Source organism: Bactrocera neohumeralis, chromosome 3 (genome assembly GCF_024586455.1).
Source record: "Bactrocera neohumeralis isolate Rockhampton chromosome 3, APGP_CSIRO_Bneo_wtdbg2-racon-allhic-juicebox.fasta_v2, whole genome shotgun sequence".
NCBI classification, from domain to species: domain Eukaryota; kingdom Metazoa; phylum Arthropoda; class Insecta; order Diptera; family Tephritidae; genus Bactrocera; species Bactrocera neohumeralis.
The window spans coordinates 77,535,994-77,563,253 of record NC_065920.1 but is presented as its reverse complement, the minus strand read 5'-3'; the positions used below and the strand labels follow the sequence as shown (position 1 = coordinate 77,563,253).

At 34.4% G+C, this 27,260-nt stretch overlaps 2 protein-coding genes across 3 annotated transcripts in view; both read left to right on the top strand.

Annotated features, from left to right (window-relative positions):
• The window catches only part of LOC126752492 (lysosomal alpha-mannosidase), a 155,784-nt gene that overhangs the window by 29,067 nt on the left and 99,457 nt on the right, over positions 1–27,260 (top strand). The gene's annotated exons all lie outside the window — the stretch shown is intronic.
• Positions 1–27,260, top strand: part of LOC126752494 (neuronal acetylcholine receptor subunit alpha-7) — a 239,320-nt gene that overhangs the window by 193,232 nt on the left and 18,828 nt on the right. For both annotated transcript variants that reach the window (XM_050463330.1, XM_050463329.1), the window contains exons 9-10: positions 7,052–7,138; positions 12,476–12,585. In XM_050463330.1, coding sequence (XP_050319287.1) covers positions 7,052–7,138; positions 12,476–12,585 — 197 coding nt within the window. The remainder of the gene's footprint in view (positions 1–7,051; positions 7,139–12,475; positions 12,586–27,260) is intronic.

Here is a 27,260-nt window from a genome sequence, read left to right as displayed (position 1 = left end):
TTCTATTACATTTTTATCTGTAGGACTTCGGTTTGAAATACTAATACTCAGCTTCTCTAAAAGCTATTAAGTTAAAGTTGGGTTTTTCAAATAACTCCAAAGCATTTATTGCTGGAAAAGCGCTATCGAGTTCCTCAGTTCACTTGTAATAACGCAATATTCATTCCTTTGGCGCAAAAGAATTTTATTTGATTATATAAAAAGACAGGTCAGCGCATTTGTCCTCAGAAGCTCAAAACTCCGTTGTTCAAATTTCAAATTTTTACAGTGCATTGTGCTGCCAGAGGACGCTAAGTCTCAGCTAAGCACTTGGCTACGGAATGTTGCTTAACACAAACGTTTTTCAGTTCCCTTCCCATCGTTCCTGCGAAAAATGCATCTTTAGCTCGCCGCAACGTCTTCCGTGAGTGCAACATTAACCACGTAAACTATTTGCGAAAGAGAAACTTCTAAATACCGCGCAGTACTTTAGCTTACACATATCTAAGAACACAGAAATATGTATATATATGTATATATATAAGTACATACTTAAACGACTCGAGCATCTGGTTGTTGCTGGCAGTTTTGAAGTTGGTGGAGTTATATTTTGCTAGAACCTTGTCACAGTGCTTTAGTAAAGTAGCACACAGGGTGACGGCGCTAAATTTGACGTTATGAATTTTAAAGTTTTTCAAATTATCTTAACAGAAAATGTAGAAAATTTCAATATACCAACAGTTTCTTTCAGCATAGCGAAGAATTTCAACTTGTATTACTTCAGAGCTTTTCCTTTACACACCCTTTATCCACATGTTTATTGTTGTTGTACGAAGTTTACAGTTTACAGGCACTTGCACATTCCCAGCTGATACTCATCTGCATATTTGCTTAAAATTCCAGAAGCACCGTTATTTTTGTTTTAACAAAATATCAAAGTTATTCACAGAAAGCATTTGCCAACTCCTTGACGGCTTCATATTCTTCATCTACACATATGCAAAGAATGATGAAGTAACCACTTGAAAATGATAAAATAACTAGCAAACGAAGTTTATGACGATAACGACCTCACTAAGTACGAAAGATAGTGTTGAAGTCGAGCTTCAGCTGTGCGCATTTACTTTACACTTCCGAAGAAAGGATTACCGAACCAGCCACGATGCCAGCCATTAAGTGGTAGGCCAACAACTGCACTGGTACTTATGGAACTGCATATGTATAAAAATAATTTAGTAATGACTACTTCGCTTGTAAACACCGTTAGAGTTTTCGTATAATGATTAGAGTGAAGATTAAGAAAAGTTTGTGGTTTATAGTCTTTTCGCACACCCAAATAAATATAGTATAAGAAGATTATAATTGGGAAACCAGTTTTTGTCTTTCTACTCTATTAACGATCATCTGCTGCTTGCTATTTTATCAACGCTCACAACCAAATATTTAGCCTGGACAACAACCCGAGTTAAACACAGCCAGATTTGCCGTGTTGACAACAACCCAGATTCCTCAATTTCAGATTAAACTCAATTAAGAATTAATGTAGTAAAATATGATTTTTATTTTGTGGTACAAACCGGTCTAAATTTGTGCCTTACTCGACCAAACCGGTGAATTTATTAATTAACTCCTGTGCGAAAGGACTGTTAGTTTGTGACTCGCAGAGTAATATGCAATACATGGCGTCCATAATTACGAGTATAATCTTACTTGTAGGATAGGGTCATAGAACCGCTCAATTATACCTTATATGGAGCACAAATTGTACTGAATACTCACAGCATTTCATTTCCAGAAAATTATGCCAATATACAATGTGATTTTGGACATCTAGAGGAACATGGAACAGTACGGGGCAATTCTCTTGAACGGTGAAATAAAAGTAGGACTCTTCTTAGGTATTATAGAGTATAAATTAAATTTTTTAAGTACAGAATTAAAATCATAAATTTTTCTTTCATTGTGAATTTAAAAACAAATTTAAGAAAATCTTATTCATTTGCTACCACTTGCCATTCAAAACAATTTAATATCTGAAATGTGATAAATTGTTAATTGCACGAATTCATGTTTTAAGTACACAGCAACAGACCCAATAGCAATAGTGCGTGTCTCATAATCTAAACTTAACTAAATTCCCAAAATTTTAATACAAAACTTCACTCAAATGGATAAGATAAAGCAGAGTAATGTGTTGCTTCAAATGATGCATGACTGGCTTGAGATTTCGGCAAACTCAAGTGACAGATTTCATATATGTAGCCACTAAGGCATAGTGCAACAATTTGTTGCTTGCAATGCAAATATCCTAGTTTATGCTAGTGCTTATAAGTTATTCACATCATCATCCGGTGTGAAGGCTGTCAGATACCTATTGGAATGGACAGCTACACATTGAGGAGTGACATAGATGATTTAAACATTATTACTATTGTGATATTAAGTGATTGCCGTTTCTGACTTTAAATCTGTTTCGAACATATTCAAGCAAATGGTAAGTGTTGTGAGAAATGCTAAATTTAATCATCTTAATTTTCATTACTTCTCCGACGCCCCCTGTGTTGGGAAAAGTTCCCACATTACTCCATCTGCGCACTTGACGTAGGCCTCCTGGGTGTTTTCGGGCAGACGTCTTTAGCGATGGCGGTTTCTCTTGTCTGACTTGTGTTGACTTGGTGGATATTAAGCTACCCAACCCCTAACGAAGATGTAAGTCTTCAGCAGTCTAGGCACCTCCTCGTTGTTCTTGGTTGACGAAATTACTTGATCTCCTGTGAGCGGAGTTAGAGCCTCCAGAAGCCGAAGCTGTGGGTGGATTACCATTGCGTGGATGCAATGTATAGTACTCGTATCTATGCTAAGGTTGTCACCTTCGCTCTTTTCGGTTTTATGCATTTTTTAAGTGATTCGGTCTTTCGCTACTTCCTTTTACTTTCCGAAACGCTTACTGGAAGCTAATCGGAGTATCTCACCCATCTCTACTGCTTCTTTTGGGGCTAGCTATGGCGGAATTTGGGTTTCTATTTAGACAGCAGAGCTGAATGAAAGCATGAAAATTGTGGCAGCTTAAAATAAATATTCACAGCGGTATGCCTTCTCCCAATATACAGTTGAAGTGGAATCTGCAGTAGAAACACTAAACTGAAACTCCATGCCTTTCCAACATATTTCCATCCAAATTTACTTAATGATTTTTAGAGTTGTTCTAAAGAAACGAAAAAAACGAGCTTGCATTTGCTCAAACTTAAACTGCAGTGTACAGAATCTAAAATCTGCTCTGCTTACAAAAACACGAATGTATACGACTGCTGTGCCGTGAGTGAAGCGAACACTGTTGGCTTTAATTAGAAAGCCAACAATGTGCAATTAGAGGAACACACACAGGCATAATGAGCGACGAGCAAGCCAACAGCCACTGTATGGTGCACGGTAACGAAATTTAGCGGAAGTTAAGAAACAACAACAATGAGCCGAGCAAATTATACAACATAAATTCTGTTGCCTTGATGCAACAGCAACATGAAATAACAATAGCTTAATGTGGCGGCGGAAGACAGCAGACAAAAGCGACGAGCGAATAGCGAGAGAACACTTCCGTTGCGCACGTTTGCAGCAAAAGTAAAAACACAACCAACTTAACGAAGGTAAAGCCGCGACATTAGTATACAATGCAGGTCAGGCCAAATTAAAAAGTTTAATTTGCTAAAATAAGAAAGAAAAAGGAAACAAATATATGAGGGAAAAGGAATTGCTGACATTGCTGCTAAAAATGTCGAACGCCACAGAGGAACTTTTGCCAAAACACCAAAAGCCCGAATTGAATTGTATACATTGGATTTGTGCAGAATGTAGACCAACACTGAGAGGACATTGTGTTGGCTTTCCTGTGAATTGGCCGCACTTGTCAATGCTGGTTCTTGCTCTTTGGGCGAATTTTACTTTTCCCAATCTGACACAAATGCCGAAGTGAAATAAAATAACGGAGGAAACACAACGGAACGAAAATGACTGAAAAGCAAAGTTGAATTGAAGACAAAATGTCCCAAGGGCCAGTTAAAACAAATGCTCTGCCACAGCCTTTGACCGAGTATGATTGAATTAAAATGTGCCACACACACACAGGCACTCTTACACATACACACACACCTATGGCGTACGCCTACATCGAGACGAGGAAGTGAACTGTGAAAAGTATGGCACTTGCCAATGTGTGTGTGTATGTAAATACGGCGCAAGTTGTGAGTGTGTGCGAAGGGGACGGCATTTCAGCTGGCTGATTACAAGTACGTGAGTTTGGCTAAGGCTCGCTTATGTGGTTGCTGGTTATCAGCAAAAGTGTATTAGTGGTGGTTGGTGTGCAAATATTGACACTCATTTAAAATTACAACACTCCGAGGACGAATGATGAATTGCCCGCATGCTCTGTGCTTGTAGTTGTGTTAGGCAAGGGATATCGAAGCATTGTTTCAGTGTGTGTGTGTGTTCTGTGGTAGTGTAACCGGTACATTTTAAGCACATATATACATCCATGTTTAATACAAGAAATGATAAAGACATTCGCATTTAACTAATGGCCAACACGGTGACTTAGAAAGTTCGGTGTGTGTGTCTATGCCCCACATATAATTGTATATTTTTTAGTGCAGCTGTAGTTGTGTGCTCTGCTGACCACAAATGTTTAAATGAAGTGTAAATATCTTATGCCACAACCACATCATCACCTCTCGTCGTTAGCAAATATACGCCGGCACAGGCCTTGGGTGTAAACCACTTTTGCTGGAGCCATTGTCAAGTGCTTGAAATGTAAATACAAGAAAAGTTAAACAGTGAATTAAACTTGGCAAATGTATGCTTTAGCATTTCTGGGAAAATCAAGACGGGTTTGTTTTAGAGTATGCTAAAGTTCAGCCTAATTTGAAGGCTGGAAAATATATAAAAAAAAATTTTAATAAAGAAGTTTTCTTTCAGAGTTTTTTCATTTTTTTTTTCAATAATTTATTTTTAAACAAAAATTAATTAAAAGAAATTTTTATTTTATAACAATATTTTTATCAAACCATTTTATCCATTTCAATTTGAAATCTTTTTTTTCTAAAAACTTTTAGCTTTAAAATATTTTTTTAATTTTTCTGGATTAAAATTTTTTTTCCATTTTTGTTTCTCAACTTATATTTTGTATGAAAAATTCCTTTTTTCTAAAAAAAACACTGTTTTTTTCAATTTCAAATATTTTTTTTAACCTTCAAGCTGGCGCGCGTAGTCGAATCGACCGCGCTTAGTACATTTACGTTCACATTACTATTATTACCCATTACATTTTTAATAATTTTAATTACTTTTTTTGACAAAATAGACTTTAAGGACAATGATAATAAATAATTACTGAATAATTAGTGCTTTACTTCTTTTATTCATCCCAAACGTCTTTTCGGTTACGCGCGCCCGCTCCCGTTACAAATGACCGCGCGCCCGCTTGAAGGTCAACTTTTAACAAATATTCTTTTTAACTTTTTTTAATAATTGTTTTAACAAAAACAAAACAAAAGTTAATACAAAACTTATGAGAAAAAATATGAAAAAATTTAATTTTTGAAAAAAAAAACTTATTTAATATAATTTGAAATTATTATTTAATATAATTTTTCATTAATTTTCCTTATTTTTCAAAAAATTTGTTTTTTAATAATTTATATTCAAATATGCTTTGAATTATTTTTTATTTTATAATATTTTTTTTTCAAACTTTTTCCCAATTTCAACTTGATTTTTTTTAATTTTTCCGTTTAAAAGTATTTTTTTCTATTTTGTTTTTCAATTTATTTTTTGTGCCAAGAATACCTTTTACCTCTTACATTTTTTCCCTTTCAATTAAAACCAAATATTCTTTGAATTTGAAAGAAAAGTATTTGAAAACAAAGTTTATGAAAAAAAATGAAATGTTTTTAAAAAAAAATTATATTTCCATATTATATAATTTATAATTTAATACAATAAATTTGTTCAATATTTTTAAATTTTTATTTCAAAATTTTGTTTTTTTCAAATATTTTTATGTTTAATTTTTTGTACCACAAACTTTTTATTAAACCTCTCCATTTTACTTTCACTTTCCATTTGAATATTTTTGTCTGTCTTAAATTTTTCTGGTATAAAATTTTTTTTCAATATTTTATTTGTATATATATATTTTTTTAATTTTGTTTTGTATTACAGATTTTTTATTAAGCCTTTTTCTCAATTTCAATTTCAAAATATTTTTTAATTTAATTTTTTTTTACTTTTCTTGTAGTAAATTTTTTATTTATTTTTTTTTCAAAAATTTGTTTTTTTTTCAAGAATTTATTTTCAAATATTCTTTTGTTTTTTTTTGTATCACAAATTTGTTATTAAACTTTTTCTCAAGTTCAATTTGAAAATTTTTTTTTTTTCAATTTTATTCTTTCAAATTTTTTTTAACTTTTCTTCTAATAAAAATTTCTTTCTTTCAATTTTGTTTTTCAATTTATTTTTTGCATCAAAAACTTCTTTCTATTAATTCAATTTCAAGCAAAACTAATTACTTTTTTAAAAGATTGTTCACCTAAAACTTTTTCTTATAATTGTTTTAACTATTAAATTATAATGATTTTGTACTTAAAGTTTTAATTTAAATTTTTTTGTAATATTTTTCTTTCATTATTTTTTTTTCTAATTTTTTTGACACAATTTTTTTTTTCAATTTTAATTTAAAACAAAAATCAAATTTTTATTTATAGATTTGGCTTTACATTTTTTTTAATTTTTTTTCCCTTAAAATAATAAAGACGTCTTCAATTTTTTTTTCATGTTATTTAATTTTCAATAATTGTATTGAATATTTATTCACTAGTACGTATTTTTTACATATTACTTTTTCAAAATTTTGTTATTTTTGATTTTGTTTTCAAAATTTTTCTCATTTTTTTATCTTCTTGTATCTAATATTTCTTTATTTCAAATATATTTTCTTGTATTTTTTTTTTGTTTTTTAAAACAGTTAATTTAATCACAAATTATGTATTTATTAATTTATTATATTAAATTTTACTTTCAGGTGTTACTATTCTGCTTTCGCTCACCGTCTTCCTCAACATGGTGGCTGAAACAATGCCAGCCACGTCCGATGCCGTGCCACTGTTAGGTAAGCGACAATTATATTCCAATATAGATGTGCGTTCTAAGTGTTCCTCTGTGTTGATTTATTGTCATATAAATGTTAACAAGTATATAAATATTTTTAGTTTGAAAAACATACCTAAATATAACAGTTGAAACTAATATAAACTGAATAAATTACTACACGAGCATACTTGGTACATGAAGCACATTGAAAGACACCTAAAAACATGTAGTTTTTTAGCTGCAAAATATTTTCACAAAACTTAAACAAATAAATGATAACATTTTCATTAAAAAAAAAAATCATAAATTTTCATTTAAAAAATTTTATAAATTTTCTTTTAAAAAAATTCATAAAGTATCTTTAAAAAAATTTCATAAATTGTCTTTAAAAAAATTCATAAACTTTCAAAAAAATGTTTATACATTAACCTCACAAATATGGTTCATATGCGATAACAGCGACACTTGAGCGTAAAATTCATACTCATGCGTAAACCACACATACAAACACACTCATATACGACAACATTTGTTTTCTCGTTCACTGTCGTTCTCGCTGTAGTTTTGTTGTTGTATCATTTTCGTGTTTGCTGTGTTAACCAGTTGTGCCGCGCGCAGCTTTCTGCGTCCAGCCTCTAATATAACCATATATTGATGCCTTATCAAGCATTTCAACAAAAAAAAACAAGTTATATATACCTATATATGTATATTTAAAACCAATATCGATGATTTTATAATATTAAAACTTTGACACGTTAAAAAAGTAAAAGCCTAAGGCAATAAAAAAACAACAAGCGACAGCTTTGACACATTTTTACTTTGCATGGCCGTTTCGAGCTTAGTGCGCATAGAAGAACAAAAACTGAACTTTTTCTATGCGGGCCACACTGAGCTTGCCTCGCGCCATGCAATGCAGCTGTTAAACTAAATAATTTAATGGAATTCAGCATAATAAGTTGCAATTATATGCGCTTTTTGTTTAAACTCATAGCAGTTAATTAATATGCACCAACATTTATGAAAACGAAAATTAAATTCAAACAAAGGAAAAAGTAGGAAAACTTTATAGCAAAATTAATTCATGCAGTTTAATTAATTTCAACTCACAACTTTATAATAGCGAAATAATCTGGCTACAAAATTATAACTCTTTACACTTATCAGTTCCCTATAATTTCACTTTGATTACAAAATTTACGAAAATATTTGAAAATATCAGAAAAATTCCCATTTTTCTCTTGCATCCATTTTTTTGCTTTGAACTATCCGATTCAATTTCGTCGCAGAACTGCACATTTTGAATTCTTTGCACGTTTTTTATAAATATTTCCATTTGAATATACTATCAATGTGTATTTTTAAACTTTAATATCAATTTAAAATATATATACTTACATACTTATAACCTTAAAAATATGTTTAAAAGTTTAAATTCAATATAGAAATAGGCTGAGAAAATATTGCACAATACTACTGGCATTGGCATTAATATTGCTGGCACTTAAGTTCGACAAATGACTACAAAACATAAAGACAAAATTCAGATTGACGAAGAACAAATGAGCTAAAGATCTCCCCCAAAAAATTAATAGTACATATTATTAACCAAGGAGAGAGCTCAGCGATTCTTGAAAGCTTGATGATCCCGTTTCGTTTAAGAATTTACCGCTTTGTGAATTCAAATCCGCAATTTTTCAACGCAACTCCAGATCTTTAAAGATTCTAAATTCAGTGGCAGAAATGGAAAATCTATTTTATTGCATGAAACTTGGATGCTTCAGCAAGATTGATATTCTGACTGCCATGTACGAGTTGATACTTCAGCAAGATTTATATTCTTGGCTATTATGTCCGAGGGAAGAGCCGCGAAATTTTTAATTTTGGATTTTAAAATGAATAGTATGTCTGAAAACTCAGAATTCCTCGCACGCTTTTACTTCACGCTGCACTGCACTTGAATCATGTTGTCGCCAAACTATGACTTTCTCTGTCCACACACCTACGATAGAGTTCTGAGCAGGCAAACGCCGTCAGTGGAGAGGGCAGTGAGCTTCCTTACGAATGGGTCAAAGCTTAGGGGAAGGTTAGTGAAGGGATGTAATGTCAAAAACTCTCTATCAACTTCAGTTTCAGACTCCCTGGCTACTGAAAACTTTTTGAAGCCTAGGTTGCTGCAATTAAGGTAGCAGTTTTACTGCTCCAGAGTACAGCCTCCTTCAGAGAAGTGACTACCGTGATATAGCAGAGCGGTGATACTAGCTTTAAGGTCACTAATCGAATGCCTAACCTCGTTGTCAAAGGTATCAAGTCATTTTGTGATAAAAATAGTATAGGGGCCAGACCACAGCGGAATCACAGGTAATTTCAAAGCTGAAGAATTGGTTAGGAATAGAAATGAAGCATCCAATCAAATTTGTATTGCTCACTAAAGATATACAGGAGTAAAATTTTAATGGCTTCACAAATGACTGCATACAGTAGTCTAAGTGCGATCCTCGCACCAACCAGGGTTCCTAACTTAACCTAAAACTTATATTGAGGGCAATCCGCAAGTCGAAGTTATCGCTTTGACAGTTATAGAAAAATTCTTTCGAACACCAAAACTTTGGAAGATGGATTCAAACCTTAAAAAATGGTTCAGAACATTACAAAACTGAAAAGACAACAGTTTTCGTCTTCTGATCTTTTAGTTGGTTATATTTACAAGCAAAATATTCGAAAAATATGCCGAGATGTATCTACCTCGTCTTCCTGCTAATAAATTGGATTATTCAGGAGGCCTTTTATTCTTTGAGCAGGGGCCGACTAGAATTCACTAGCAACCCTAACTGACCGTAAAGAGCTCAGAGTACCAACTGACACTTAGGTTTTTAGGAGGCCATATGTGAAATCACCGTGACTAAAATTTGCTCACTCTATTAGGTTCTCTTTAAACCACCCTGTGCTTATACAAAGCTATCTAAGGAAACCTCACAATCGCAGTTTTAATGGCATATGAAACTTTTGCTTCAATCGTTAAGGTCTTAGACACGTTTTAGTGTTCCACAATAACATGCTGGATTGATAAACGAGGAATGCACCGAGATCTTAGGTCTATTGTGCTCTCTCCTAAATCACAAAGGCTCATCTAGCCCCAGCATATGATCACTATTTGGAAACAAGAATACAAGGGCCTTAAACCTGCGTCTGTAGACCGCTGTGCAGCCGACTAGCAGGTATTCTGGTGTTTCAGACTCCCTGTTGCAGGATCGGCACTTTACGCAAGAAGCTAGATCCATATTGTGTAAATGCTTCTTCAGCATGGTCTGAGTTTATCCCTGGGGATGTTGATTAAACCTACTGAAGTTATAGCACTTATCACTTCGATATTGTTTATTTAGACAATTTTAGTTACTTATCTCACAACTTCTTAATTGGCGTAGACACCGCTTACGCGATTATAGCCGAGTTAACAACAGCGCGCCAGTCGTTTCTCCTTTTCGCTACGTGGCGCCAATTGGATATTCCAAGCGTAGCCAGGTCCTTCTCCACTTGGTCCTTACAACGGAGTGGAGGTCTTCCTCTTCCTCTGCTTCCCCCGGCGGGTACTGCGTCGAATACTTTCAGAGCTGGAGTGTTTTCGTCCATTCGGACAACATGACCTAGCCAGCGTAGCCGCTGTCTTTTAATTCGCTGAACTATGTCAATGTCGTCGTATATCTCGTACAGCTCATCGTTCCATCGAATGCGATATTCGCCGTGGCCAACGCGCAAAGGACCATAAATCTTTCTCAGAACTTTTCTCTCGAAAACTCGCAACGTCGACTTATCAGTTGTTGACATCGTCCAAGCCTCTGCACCATATAGCAGGACGGGAATTATGAGCGACTTATAGAGTTTGGCTTTTGTTCGTCGAGAGAGGACTTTACTTTTCAATTGCCTACTCAGTCCGAAGTAGCACCTGTTGGCAAGAGCAATCCTGCGTTGGATTTCATCAAAAGAGGGATTTCTCATCCGAGGCTGTTTGTCGTTTTTCATTGGGGTAGGCTTTTTACGTGACGGGTCCCAAACCCAGCGCACAACCCTATGCAGGGGATGTTTCGCCTTCTCACTTTAGCTCACCTTCGAACGGATGTTCTTAGGCTACCCAGAGGATACTTGGTCAAAGACCGGAAGTCGTGAGCTGCTTGAGTCATATGTAAAAGAATCGTTTCTGGCCACTCCCAAGTGAATGGCGATCAGAGAACTTTCCTCACTTGCGTGAACTTCTACACATGACCCCATCCTCACAACTGCTCCATGCAAATTCAATGCTGCCGAATTTAAGTGCCAAAGATAGAAAATTCTGCGAAATCAATAAAATTAGTTCACTTAAATAATAAAAAATTTAAATCAAATAATATTATAAAAATTAAATCGAGTTTTGAAACTTGCTGTGTTTGAACCGTTGAAATGTATGTAATATTAATTGATACCATATAATCTTCAAGTTGCTATACTCTATATACAAATAGCCTAACTTTTTCCAATACATTTGTAAGAATCCTTTCTGCTCGTTATAACAACTTATTAAAATCATTTAAATCTTACTCCGTTGAAGTTCAAAAAAATAAAAATTATAGGAAAATATATTATGAACATAACTGCTCACGCCTTCACACATATCACTTGGTTACAGACGTTTATATTAATTAACATTTCATAGTATATAAATTTGTTGAAGAGTAAAAGTTGAAATTTCTTCTTAACAAGTCAGTCAATTGCTCTACTAATGTAAAACTTGTGTATATACTTTTTTCTTTATTCTTTTTTCTATTACATTTCTTCGCTAAATACTAAAATAACTCGTGACCCCTAACTACTGCCACTACCATAACCATAACCACGACCACTGAATGCCACTATTCGTCACTGTTGAATAAATCAAATAATATGACACAAACTACCGAATGATAATTGTATAATAATTGAAATTTCGTATACTTGAATATATCTAAATATATACGTTATACGCCTAAATGTATGCAACATTTTTATAATTCAAAACTAATGGCAATACATTGCATTGCAAATAATAACTGTTAAACTATCTGCGCGAAACTTAAAATTTTAAATACTGCTAACGTTTCCACTTGTTTTCCACATACGGTTTACGATTCATTAAAAACTTGCTAAATATTAAAATTCCCTTTGCACCAATAAAATCACAAACAATTTCCCCCCATAAACAACTATTCACAAACTATCAATAAAAAATAACGAAACTTTCATTTCCAAAAAAAAAATAAAAAAATGTAAAATAAAATAAAACAAAATAAAAAAAATATATACAAAAATGAAAAATATGAAACTCACACGCCCAACCAACCAACAGGTACATATTTCAATTGCATAATGTTTATGGTAGCTTCATCCGTTGTGTCAACGATTTTAATATTAAATTATCATCATCGAAATGCTGATACGCACGAAATGTCCGAATGGGTAAGTTTTGTTAATGCAACAACAGCAAAAACCACTACTACTACAAGTACAAGAAACATTCATTCATTCAATCAATCAATCAGTCAGTCCATCACACGAAAGTGTTCAGAGCAGCTTAAACGAAATCAAGTCGTCAGTATTTACTATGTGTTAAGTAGTAGTGAAAACGCCTGAAAGTATGCAAGGTTATGCTGAAAATATTCCTTTTGCCTACTTTTTGTGTTTTCGCCTAAATGTATGCTTGTGTTTTATGTTACACTGTGTTTGCTTCCTTTTGCCTTTTACTGTTGTGTCACTAGTGAATATTTTTGCATTTATTATTTATATAATTATATATATTTATTTATTTTTCCCATGCAAATATGATTTCATGCTGTATTTTTGGTGAATTTCAATTATGTTTTGTATCCATGTGAAATGGCAGCGCAAATAATTCGCACGTCAAAATTAATTGCGTTTTCCGCCGAAAAGTATGCTATTAAATTATATATATAATTATGATATAATATATATTAGGTAGTCGAAAAAATTTTTTCGTATTTGGTCAACAGATATCGTTGCAGTGGTATATCTCCAGTGCTAACAGTCACATTGTGTTATACCATATATTTCAAATACTGTCAGATCCTAACTAATAAAGTCACTTTATTGCTATTTTCATAGCGACAAAATTCTACCGAGTTGACAGTCCTTCGCCGCATAAAAAATCCTCGTTCGTTCCGGTTACGTAGACCTGACTATGGTGGAAACAGAAATTCACATTATTCTCAAACAATAGTAAGCTTATCAATTCCACTCACCTCTGCAGCTCCATAATTTGGAATCCAATACTATATTTGAGAAACTTTTCGGTCCTCAGAGTAGCTGCATAAATCAAGTTAACTAAAAAGTACAAATCTCTAGCAACCGTGTCACATTTTCATGTGGCATCATCGCAATTTCCGTTTGACAAATAAAATACACTGGTCCGTGTTTAGTCCGTGTGCCTATTGTGCAGCATACTGTAAGGCGCGGTGATCAAATTATTGTTTCTCAGTTCTATGCTGTCCATAGTGTCTTTAAAAGCTGATTTTTTCTAACTTGCATTCAAACGAAATTTATCTTTATCAGATCCCTTCCGGTTAGCCCAAGTAACTAATTTTTATTAGCTATATATGCAGCATACTTTGAGGCGCAGCGCAAAAATTTGAATTCTATGCTGTCCATATTTCATTCACAACCGTTCTTTTCAACATTCATTTCAAGTGAGATCTATCTTTTCTTATAATTTTGTAATGTCTCTGACTTCCATCATTATTTTTTGTTTGTTTTTATATTGCTGTTATTGTTAGATATAAATATATATATATATTTATCGTACCCAACAAAAACAAAAAATAAGGCATAAAATATGAAATGCAGCTATTTTCAGCAATAAAAAAATAACAGAGAAAAAAAAACAAAAGAGAAAGAAGAGAATCGAAACAGTGGTAAAATGTAATACAAAGAAGTCGCTCGCTATTGTGTGTGTATATTTTTTGTGTGTTGTCGTTAAACGTCCACTGCCTACTATAAATGTAATTTATGTAATGAAAAATATCGTAATGTTGATGTTGGGCCCCTTTCAGCGTGGCAAGCAGCGTAGTCACGTTAATGAATTACAAACCCGATAACTTGCGTTTGTATGTATGTTTCCTTTGCCGCAACCGAACGGCATGTGTATGTGTGCGTGTGCACACTCGACGTTGCGGTGAGTGTGCGCGCCCAACGCAACACCATTTTCTTTGAACCATATAGCATTTTATAGCTTTTATATAATATATAATAAAGAAAGAAAGCTTCTATAAAATGCTGTAAAGCAAAAGAAAAAAAAATATGTTTAAATGGTGTTTAACTGCTTTAAAGTGTTTTATTAATCTACTATGTATATTAGCTTATATCATAGTTTTAAGTTTCACTATGCTTGTACTTTGTTATTGAGCATACTACTAGGCGTGCTGACTCTTTGCTTGCAGTCTCTATGTCACACTTTGAAATATTTCTTGTTTAACTTTTTGTAGCAACTTTCGCTATATAAGTATAAGTAAATTATAAATATTATTAATTTTGTTTAGAGAAATATATTTATTTTTTTTTAATTAAATTTTCTTTCCAAATATTTAAGGTTAGCTGGCTTTTCATGTCGATACTTACCAGTTATCTAACTAATATATTAAATCTATAGATTTGAATATTAGTTTTTATTTGAATAATTTCCTTCAGTTTGTAGAAGAATTAAATATTATTTAGCTGTCTTCGATTCGCCATTTCTCTGCTACTTTCTGCTCTTTCGTTAAAGCAGTTACACCTAAAAGCAACAACATGATTATCGAGTTTACTTAGCACAATGCACTTTTACTGGAGGATGGTACAAATTATATTTTAAAATGCAAATTAAAGTAACTTTTATAAAATAAAAATAAAGAGTTACAGCAAACTTTTCCAAAGCAGAAAACGGTATTTTTCCACTAAAAATTAATCATAGCACTATTGTACTTGCTTCAGAGAACATATTTGTAAGGTTGCACAATTTGCCACTCTCCAAGCGTGGCGAATCGAAGACAGTTAATAACTCGATTACTTATCATATATTAATAGACAAACCTTGGTGTAACAACCAACTGCTTTAAAAATTTAAGATTATATTTATAAATACGAGTATTTTAAGAATTCACAGCACAATTTTTGGAGAAAAAAAATAAATTTTTCGGCCCTCTACGTAGATGAACCTAAAAATCAAAGTTAATGATAGAAAACATTGCTCGTATACTAAGCTAGGGTTTTAAAGAAATTAATTTTATCCGAAAAATTTGTCGTTTTTGTCCTGTTCGTCTTGCCGCTATCGTAGAAGTTCTCGCTGGGCACTGTTCAAGGAGCAACCATTTGGTAAGGTTAAGAATCTTGGCGAAGGCACTAATGGTGTGCAATGGGCTGCAAGGCAAGGATCATTAGGTGGTTATACACTATGTAAGGTAATATTGTCCAAGCGGATGAAAGAGTTAAAAGTTACAACACCATTGGCCCTTCCCCAAGGGACAGCATTACCAAAAGGGTTAAATTCACCAAGAAGGTTATCCTTGGCAGCACGGCTGAAAGCAAAGCTGACTGGAATGATTTCAAGTGGTACACTGACGGCTAGAAAACTTCCGAAGAAATCGGTAGAGGAGTCGCAGGACCTCGCACCAAACTCTCCAAACCTATCTCAACATTTTTCAGACAGAAGCCTTCACCAACTGTCGCAACGAAGGTATAACCATAGTCCAGCGCAACTTAAAGCAATCTCCTCCTATGAGATCAAATCGGTACTGGTGCAGGAGTGAATGGCTGAATAGCCTAACAGAACGTAATCAAGTGAACCTCATCTGGGTGCCCGGTCACAAAGGTTTAGCCGGGAACGAACTGGCTTATGAGCTCGCTCACTCCGTAGCATCTACTAACATGATAGGCCCTAAACCCTTCACTGGGAAGGGTCCTAATACCATAAAGAAGATGCTCCGCAAGGATGAAGAAGTAGGCAGAGAGAGGCATTGGCAACAACTTCATGGAATGCGGCTTAGCTTCTTGCGTAAATTGCCGGTCCTGCGACAAGGAGTCGGAAACATCTGAACACAGCAGTCTGCAGACGTAGGCTCTTCAATCCATGTTTCCATTTTTTTCTAAGTTGGTTGGACTGTCTATAGCGTTTGCCAAACGCATGTTTGTTAAAAGGTTAAGTTATCTTCGAGTAATACGTTTGATTGTAAGCAACCAAAAGTGACACGATGAAAATGTTGTGGAAGGTAATCAAACAGCACACAAAAGACTTTTAAGGGATTGAATATGATTTGGCAGAATAAATAAAGAATTTACTTCTTAATCAAGCTATAGATAAGTAAATGAGGATTGCACCGCCACCTAAGGTATATTCTGCCCTTGATGAACGCATAACATAGCCTGTTGAAATAAGAAAAATATTTTTTTTAAGAATTTCACACTTGCTGTGCTCCTTATCAATTGTTTCGCAGTGGCATGACATTTCACAAAGCCAGCCAAAAATCCGCAATGTAAAGAAAAGTCATTAATTAATTATTCCACGCTTTTTTTAATTACCCACTTCTATCGATTGAAATATTTAATTAACGAAATGACTGCGTGCATAATAATGCACAAATTATTGCAACACATTTCCTTTTAAATATCCCTTATCCAGGAGTTACACGCATCACCGCCGGTATTGTAGGCAATTACCACCGTTATTAATTATGGAAAAATCGCTTCAAAACATCGATCTTCCATTTACGCGCGACAACTGTGTTGATGGCAGCAAAATCCCTTCAATTAAATTACGCCTACTTATTTATGCGAAATTGCTTCGGCAAAGGCAGAGTGATGCCACACTACAGAAAAGGCTTGCAGCCAGCAGGCAACGCAGCCTTTGTGCGATTTATGCGTGTGAGCGGCCGCACATTTGCAACAGTGCGCATTACGCAATTCAATTAATGGCTGCAATGACGGTGGCAACAACAACAACAAACAGGAAAGGAAAATAGTCAGATAAATTTCATGAAATGTATTAAAAAGTATTTTATAATATTTACGAATGCATAAAAAGCAATTGAGGTCACCAATGTGTGGCATGCCACAGCAATGGCTTTCTTTTTGTTGATATACCACACACACACACACAAATAATCGACTTATCAATCATTGTGTGTTGAGAAAAAATTGTGAAAGGCTTAAAAGTGTGTGAGCAGCAACAAGGAAACGTGTTGCAAACAAATGCATTAAAGGCAAAAGGCATCCTGCCATAAGGGCAACAACTGCGCATAAATTGTAAAGAACACTGATATACTGAATATATAGTTGTAATTTATATATAGAGAAATTACTTAGCAAAGTGTCATGTAATGACTGCAAAAAGCTTCTCTTAAGAATGCCACATTTGTATAGATTTTCTGGGTTAAAATCACTTGCAAGTCAGAAACACGATTTTTTTCGAAGAGGCGTTTTATTTATCGCATTAAACACAATAATTGTGTATGCAAAGAGTTTTATTGGGTTGTTCACTAAGTAATTGCATATTAATGCGATTGAAAAGCGATTTTTTCATTTGTGTCCAACATTTTATGAAATTATATATTCTTCTCTTTAAGCCAATATGGATTACTTCTTTGACGTTTGATAGGCAAATCGCATTCGTTAATGTGACGAAGCAAATTTCGTTTTATAAGATGATGATGAACTCATATTTCAAGCTTCAGAATTAATACTAGACATTTCGATTTAGACAAATTTATTCTTTCAGCAATTTATCGAGTTGTTGCTCAACGAATTTCATCTGGTTTCGATCTTCGATCTTAGATAGAGCACCAAACAAAAAAACACAGGCCTTACTCAATCAGCTGTTCAAATACACAACAGTGAAGCGATTAAATGCGAAGTTGACTGCGAAAAAATTAAAAAAAGTAATAGCCAAAGACAACTTTATTACAATAGAAAAATTTTGGTAATAATCGAAGGATAAAATTTTGGTTTTTGGCACAATGGCGGCTTCAAACAAAAGGTGTGTTTTTTTTTTGACAAAATCAGCCTTTCAGAGTGGTTTAGAAATCGAAATTATTAACAAAATCGTATTTTTTTGATCATCACCTGAAAAATATGTATAAGAAATACATTCACTCCATTCGGTAAACACATCCCAATTTCTTTCAGCACTCAAGTACAACATAAATCTATCCTCCATATGCATAAACTATATTTAAAGGAAATGTAATTTTCAATAATCATAATTTCATTTCAAAAGTGCTAGTATCACCACACTCCACCCACATATCGATAACTCCAAAAGCAAATATAAATGAAACTGAAAAGTGCTTGATAACTCCCAAAACTCTCCTCAGCTTTGTTCCCGCCCAACTCCTCACACGTCACTATGCCAACGAGTTACCATAAAACCATTGTTGCGTCACACAATGCAGTTCGCCTTGCATTGTTGCACTGTCACCGGCGCATTGTCGGTTCGGCTTGCATGTTTGAAGTTTCGGTTATTGAAGTGAGAGTCAAGATGCATGCAAAGTAATCGTTGTTAACATGAATGAGTTCGATACTTGAGTACAGCTCCCTGCGACACACTGGCGCACACATGCAGAGTTGCTCAAGAAGCATGCCGCAGCCACAGCAGTGCTAACGATTGTCACAGATAATAACCACCACCCTCCGCCCGCCCGCCGCCAGCTGCTCCGTTCAATTCGTTTTGTGTCAGTCAAGCTCTAACAATGAGATAACATATCAATTTCCCATTGAAGCATTCGCCACAAAAGTGGCAAAGAAAGCATGGAGGCAAATGCTACGGTGCCACAGCCGTGCGAATGTGTGGCTATATGTTTACAAGTGTAGCGTTGTGTTTCCGAAGGTACACACATCCATACTATTGCAGACATTTGAATTTGTGTTTTTGCGGTTTTATTCGAGAAGTGTGCATGTGTGTGTGTGCAGGTAAATTTCCTTTAACATGCAAACAAGCAGCAGGCTGAGTAAGCTGAAGCTAAAATTACACAGGAAGAATTGAATTTCTAAGAATCTTTAATAATAATCAATGGTACTATCTGCTTCTTTATACTGCTATTTTCACCCTTTTTTAACCTTTAAGTGGCAACAAAAACTTTTAGGTAAAGTTTGCTAATGTAGAGTAACACCAAGAAATTATTCCCAACACCAGCTTGACAAAAGGGTTAACGAATTATCCAAGAGCACTGATATAGAAAAGAACATTTTTATGTTAATAATAATAAGGCCCTATATTCCTTTTGGCAGTGGCGTATTTACAACTTCGGTCAACCCCCTTTATCTACCTACCTACAAGTTTCATGAGGTGGTTCGAACAAAAGTGAATTTTTACAAAATATCTTCGATATTAAGTATATAAAATTATACACTAAACGGTTTTTGAAGAAATTAATAGTAAATTTTCAAGACATGTTATTAAAAGCCATAGAAAAAACCCATTTTCGCCCGATATCTTGTACACTTTTGACACAATTTGCAGGAACTTTTGCCCGAACTGGTGTTTTTAAATACCATTTTTGAAAATTTGGAGAAATAAAAGTATTTGTTACATTCAAAGCATAGGGTAACTATGAGAGTGACACGTCGCTAGACAAAGCTAGAAAAGTGCATCTTTAAGTTCTAACACTAGTTTTAAGGAAGATATAAGCCAAAAGATATACATAAGACAAATTCAAAAACTGAAGAGTATTCGAGTAAAAATTAATATTTTTCATTGTTATTCAAACTATTATATTGTGAGTGGAAGTATTTTTCTGAATATTAAAAAACAGCGAAGATCGTTTTGCCGCCCCCCAAGACGTTGCGCCCGGGGCGGAAAAATGGCAAAAAGTGGTCGACCAAAATTGTACATATTTGGTTCACTAAAGGCTTTTTCGACTAGCGTATATTTATAAACCCACGTCTCGTAACTTGTTATAAAACGTTCGATTAATGTAAAGCACGTAGCTCCGTTGTCAAGTATCTGATATTCCTCTATTTAACGATGTTTTTGTGAACGACTTGCATGAGGAAAGTTTTCGCTGATTTCATGAATTTCGCATAATACTTTGTGCCACTCAAATACTTGTGTTGGTGGTTAAGTGAACTCTCCAAAACAATACTGCACCATTTCAATAATTCCGTGGTCGTGATTCAATAACAAACACAAAATTTCCAACAAAGAATTTTATTTCTAAATTTTCAGAAAAAATTTACGCTTTGCAAACAAACAGATGTGAACGTATTAGTTGACCAATGGAGAGCCTATCACATACGAACCTAGAAATGGTTGTATCAATCTAGAAAAAAATTATTTATCGATTTTTTGCGCTCTCAGCTTAAATGGACCAGTCCAAGTTAGTTAAAGATTCAATTAAATCAATAGGAAAAGTAAATCGTTGGCGACTAGTATTCATTTGTCAACGTCAAAGTATTCTAATATCCAATATTGACTGCATTTCGAAGAAAAAATCCCAATTGATTCAAGAAAACACAAGTAATTTCTAACAGTGTAGATGTATATTTTCATCTTATTAACACTGTCTAAGGCAAACCGAATACGCTGCGCACAACAATAGTTGCTATCAAGTGGAAAAGGAAGTGATTAGATGGGAAAATGTGTATTTTTCACGACACTTTGTATATGTATATAACATACATATGTATATGTATACATATATGCTAATATGTAAGCGTGTATTTACAATTTGATGGCTGGAAGCTACCGTGGAATTGCACTCCAACATTACAAGCATTTCTTAGATATTGCTTTGACATTTGCATTTGTGTGTTTTTGTTGTTCCAACCCGCACTTTAGTGCAATTTCATGTTTCCTTATAAACCGCTGTAGAGATTCCTATCCATACAAAAGTAATTGCAAAGCGTGTAGTAACATTCAAAGAGCTTACTACTAACGGACTGACGGGATGCGTTTGCGTTTGCACATATTTATTTGCGAGTATGTGTATATTTAGTAGCAAATCTACTCATACAAAAAAATGAATTTAGTTATATAGATATATATGTATATATTTTAGTTTGTTTTTATGTTTGTGGCAGTTTGGCACCAGCAGCGCCAATAAAGCCAATCAAGCGGCAGCGTCTTGTGCAAATTGACAGGTGCAAATATTTGCAGGTTTAGCACAGCAATATGTACAAAATCATTTATAATATACTAAATATATATGTATGTACTTATATTGATAGCAATATGTATATGCCGCACCGCCTTTCTGTGATTTGACACATTCGATTTTAGTGAAAGAGGAAGCGCATGCAACTGAGTGCCAGCCTTATCACTGTTGCGCTGGCAAATTAGAAGCAAAGTTGCAATGATAACTGCCTTCAGCCGCAATGACGCAACGCTTTTCAATATTCGTTAACGCTTATGTGTGAGTAGCTGCCCTAACTCGAGTTGACTCCGCTTGCATCAAGGTGAGCTAACGGCTTGCCATTTGCAACGCTGCTACCTAGCAACAATACCTGCATTTACTATATAGTATATGCACACACACGCTTCCACATGTGTAAGCCCACAGTTTACCGCTTTGACAAACCCAAAGCATTGTGCGCATGTGTGTGTGTGCGCTGTTGTCTGCCATTTGGCATATGCTAACCGCAAAACCAGCAGCTTTGCATGCAAATATTGAAATTGAATTTTCGATTAGCCCGTTATTTGTGCATATATTAGCCCCAAGAAAGCGCACAACGGCACACACACATACGCCTTGCATTCAAACAATGTATGCCTGCCATTTTTATATGAGTAGATGAGTAGGTGTGGCAGGCAATTCGTAGCAGCTTTCAATTACCTGCAGAGCATATGCAATCCCTAGTTGGACTAAAGCACACACAAGGAAACGTTTAACACCGGTCTCACCAAGCTAATTGCTTTCGTGTATACTCGTACTTGCATGCCTGCAACACATGCAACACACGCAGCGGACTATCTGTGAGCTTCCGGACAGGTTATCAGTTAAGAGGTGGCTCAAATGCGTTGGGGGTTTTCTAAAAACAGATAGATTTTTGAATTCGAATGCAGAATTTTTGGCACCGGATCATGGGAATAAATGCTTTAAAATGATATATTTGAAAAGAGAAATTGTTTAGTATAAATTTAAGGAAAAATATTAGCCGAGCTGGCAGAAGTCTAATTGAGTGCTTTTATTTACATCAACAACGAAAAATATACATACATACTTAATACAAACTCATATATAAATCTACTTTCTACCGAGATGTACATATAATCAAGAAATCTACTTTTGCAACTACAACAAAGAAAAGTTGTGAGTTCGTAAGCCATAAATTACGGGCATATCAATATTAAATGCATTTGCGAGTTTGTACAAGTTGTGAAATGCGGTTTTCGCATGCAATAAAAGCTTGCATTCAACTTAGTTGAAAAGAACATTTATCTCAATAATTCAAACTTGCTTGCATTGAAGTTTCAAAGAGTTTTGTGCAACCTGCAGCACTGCGAAGCCATCAAACTATGGCCGCAACGATAAGAGAGGCCGGAACAAGTTTGCACGTGGCGGTAATAATTACAGTGCATATTCAAGGCAGTGAGCGTATGTATAAATAGGTGAAGGTTTTAAATTTATTTCAGTTGCTTTGAATTAAAGCATATACCATGGAACATAAATTCACCTGGACTAATAAAAAAAAAATATTTTTACGCTTTTCATTACATATTTTTCTTAAAGTCTTTCAGTGTCTTCAGCCAATTTCGGTTTTTCCGCTTTCGCCCCATTTTTGAAGCGCCATTGGCTAGATGGGCGGTATCGACCTCAAATTCTTACACCCACATCTTGCCACAAGTTTGATTAATGTAGAATACTCAGTTATGTCAATAAGGTCGCAAACCACTACCCGTATTTTTGTTTTTTTGCAAAAGTTTCAAGTATATTCCTACAACTCTAGTATCTTTTTACCCAAAAATTAACCAAAACCTTAACCAAAACTTTAACCAAGACTTTAACCAAACATTAACCAAACCTTTAACCAAAACTTTAACCAAACCGTGATGAGTAAATCATTAAGATATATATTTCGATACTCTTTACTATCTCACTGATGCCAACACAACGACTTTCAACCATTCAACTTTTTCGTTGCTATCTTCAATAAAAAATGGATAACTTGCATGAGGCAAGTTTTTGAAGACTTTACGACCTTCACAGAATGCTTTGTGACACTCAACTACTTTTGTTGGTGGTAAAGTAGATCCCTCGAAACAGCTCTGCACCATTTTTAATAATTCCGCAGTCGTGATTCCATTAAAAACAAAAAAATTTCTGGCAAATCCGTTGTTCTTGTTCTTCTTCGTGGTAAAAATCGCCAGAGAAACTTATCGTGAATTGAACAAGCCACTGCCAAACACATACTAATTGAGATGCAGAAATCAAGCCTCACACGAATAAAAAAAAAATTGTAGCAATTTAGGAGACAAACTTTATCGCTTCCGTTTCGGACCAGTTCGGTTCAAATTTGATCAGATTTGTACATATGTATCTCCGAGCTGACCACCATTAGACAAATATTTTACTCCAACGCCTCTAATCACCAAGAAATTTGCGCTAAAATTTGTACTGCTGATTTTTCTCCTCCATCCCATTCTATATCGCCGATCTCATTGCCAAAAAAAACCGCTCCACTAAAGTAAACGTTGATTTATTTTTCACGACAGCCGACAGCTTCGTTGCCCTTGAGCGCTGCATGCATTTTAACTAAAGTGAAATAAATAAATGCTACCAAATGCAAAAGCGAAACCACACACCTTTCAGCTAGCCCCAGCGCCCGTGATTTTTGTAATTTAACGCCTCGCTCGTTCGACACCTGCGAGCTGCAGAACACACACACCTGTATTGTATGCAACATGGAAAGAGTGTGCAGCTGTTAATGCATTTGCGCTGAAGCGCTGTCCCAGAAGTTAAGCTCTACGGAGTTAGCAAAACAGTGGATGGAAATCCGGTGCACTCGCTGGTTACTAGTGGAATTCAAATATATATAGTATTCACATACGAATAAAAAGGAGTCGAAAACTCCGTTGTAGTAAACATTTGACATGTTGTTTGATTTCGCAATTACCAAGTTGAACTTTTTCACAAACATAAGCTTACAATATATATACGTAAATACATATATACAGATACATATGGAAGCGTATATACATACATATATTTGTGTTAAATAGTTGATCATTTCCGCCGGAAGCAACAAAATATTTGCCTCTTTATTGCATTGCATTGTTCGTTATATATTATTTAAGTTTAATTAGGAAATAAAAAAAAGGCGGGAAGATGCTTGAAAAACATTGAGCAACATGTATTCAGCCATTTTTCATATATCACTTTCACAAACAGATGAAGTGATTCGGTTTAAAAATCGAACTTTCCTTTTCCAGAAATCGAATAATTTTGAAGTGATGCCTAATGAAATGACTTGATCTGAAAATTAATTTCACATATTCAAATATAATTTGAAAACGAAAAACTAATCCAACAGAGGAACTTTGAGGAGAAAGTTTCCCATGAAGAGCTCATCATTAACTTGAGCTTCATGATGTCAAAACACTGTAATATTTTTCAAGCAGGAGTGCCTGCAGTTAAGGTAGCAGCAAAAAAACTAATTCGAAAAAAAACTTTATCCTAACAGCGGTTTGGCAATGCTGGTCTTAATGACGTTGATTGTTCGATATTTCTGGTTCAAAATAAAGACTTAAGAGGTCTTTTGAAATACCTGCTGTTATCAAAATTCATCTCACCGCAATGTTGGGAGTTCTTATTAGACACTGTCTTCTATGTACTTATGGCTTGGCTATGGAAGCTGCAATTTGTTAAATCTGTTTGGAGGAAAATAAGTTGAAAACTCTAGATACTTATTAGTCACTGTCGAACTTTTGCTAAGTTTGAAGCAATTCGACAGTCATACCGTTTACGAACAAACCAGCCGCCTAAACAAATTGGGAGCAAGCTGGTAGACGCTTAAAAAAGGAGGTCACCAGCAGAGGCACTTTATTTATCATTAAGCCCATTTTGGTAAGATAAATAATTTTTTAAAACATTTCAAAAAATGTCGCTCTGAATACTATATGTGAAAGGTCGTCTTGTTGACAATTATTTGGAAAAAATGTGTATACATGTTGGAGGAAAGTAACTACAAAGAGATTTCTTTAAACTGCTTTCAAGAAATATTTAATTTAAAGGAAAATTTGCATACTACTGTGGACAAAAAACAGTAAGACTTTTAATGTAAATTTCGCGAGAAAGCCTATTAGTAGATTTTTTTAGGTTAGTTGCGCCATCAAAATAAACATTAGTGTTTAGTGTACGGTTGTCTTTCTGAAATATATATAGTGCATTGGCGATCTTTATTACGAGTGAAATTATTCAACAAAGAAATTTCATGAAATTTAGTGTGTGGAATAAAATTTCTAGTGCCGAAAGGTTCAGAATGTTGGAAAAGTGCATTGATGACACTTGTTGTCGCGAGCAAGTCATATGCTTGAGAATGCTCGCCGACTACCAGCATGTCATGAAATTACTGGCGATGAGTTTTGGATATATGCTTACGACCCGGAAACATACGGTTAATCGGATTAAATTAAGAATTTTAAAATTATGAACAGAGTCTTACTTTTTTTTCCCAATATTTGTAAAAGGTGTATACACTCCCGCTCATAAAAAAAACCGATTGAAAATGGGCGTTAAGGGAAAATCCCGTTATCAAATGTCAGTTATTTTCATTTCCAATGTATGTTGCAGTTAAAGTAGAAAAACTTAATTGAATTTAATATTATATTTTGGTATAAGAATAAGAATAAGTCAATTAAAAGTGAAAACGATGTTTTGACTGCTAAGCAGAAAATAGATATTGTTTTGTTTAAAAAGCAATAGAAGACAAATGTTGCTAATCGAAATATTTAAAAACTGACAGTGTCCTCTACCACCTTGGAACGGATGTTGAAGGACGTCGAATCAACAGGAATACAGCAGTTTGGTGCGAATATCTTTGAGAGAACGCTTTAAAACTGCCCCAGAAGTTGCTGCAGAGGTTAAAGATGTTCATCGAATACAAGTAGAACTAAGCAGCTCAACTGTTTGTTAAAGAAAAATGAATTGAATGCCTGAAGAGCTGCATAATCCCCGCTTCTTACAGCAAAAATGCATCATACCCGTTTAAATTGGTGCATTGAAAGAGAAAATTGGTCCAGAAATGAATGGAATTGTGTTTTCAAACGAAAGCAAACAAAAACCTTATTGGACAAAAATCAGGAGTCATGGTTCATCGCAGAGTCAATAAACAATGTGTTCACAGTACAGTAAAACATTCGTCATGCATTATGGATTAGGGTGCAATCAGCAATCACTAATTATGATATTGGCGAAATAATAATATTAGATGGTACTGTCAACGCAGCAACATACGCAGAGATAATGAAAAAAGGTGTTTTACCTACCAACGAGACTTTGATTGAGCACGTAGGAGAAGTAATTTTTCAAGATGATTCTGAACCGTGTCATCGGTCAAAGCGAGTAAGGACTACATAGACATTTTCTTTCACGAACAGTTCCAGACACACTAATTATGGCAGACAAACTTTTTACTTTGCTTAACGAATACAAAGATATTTTGGGGATTTAGTCCTGGAAATATCCCTGTACTCAATCCAAAATTGAAGGACATTGTTGAATTTTTTAATTAAAAAATTATATGAAAACATGCCCAACCGGCTACAAAGTGTTATAAAAGCAAAAGGCGGTCACATCTTCCATTAAGTAAAAAGTAAATTTTTATGCCAAATCAAACAAGTATTTAAACCTGTTTTGTCACCTAAAAGCTTGGTTTTTCTACATTTTCCATATGCATTTCTATAGTAGAAAACTGAGTATTTTACAGCGTATTTTAACTTTCCCTAATAAACAATTATTTAAAAGGATAATATGAGTTAAACGTCTTAAAAAGGTCTTTCAAAATTTTATTTAAACTTATTTCAAAAATATATTATCTCCACAAAGCTTAATTTGATTAATTTTTAATAAAAAATATATATAAACTTTATAAATCGGCTTTTTTATGGGCGGAAGTGTATATGTATTTTCTAATAAAAAGCTTACAATTTGTACAAT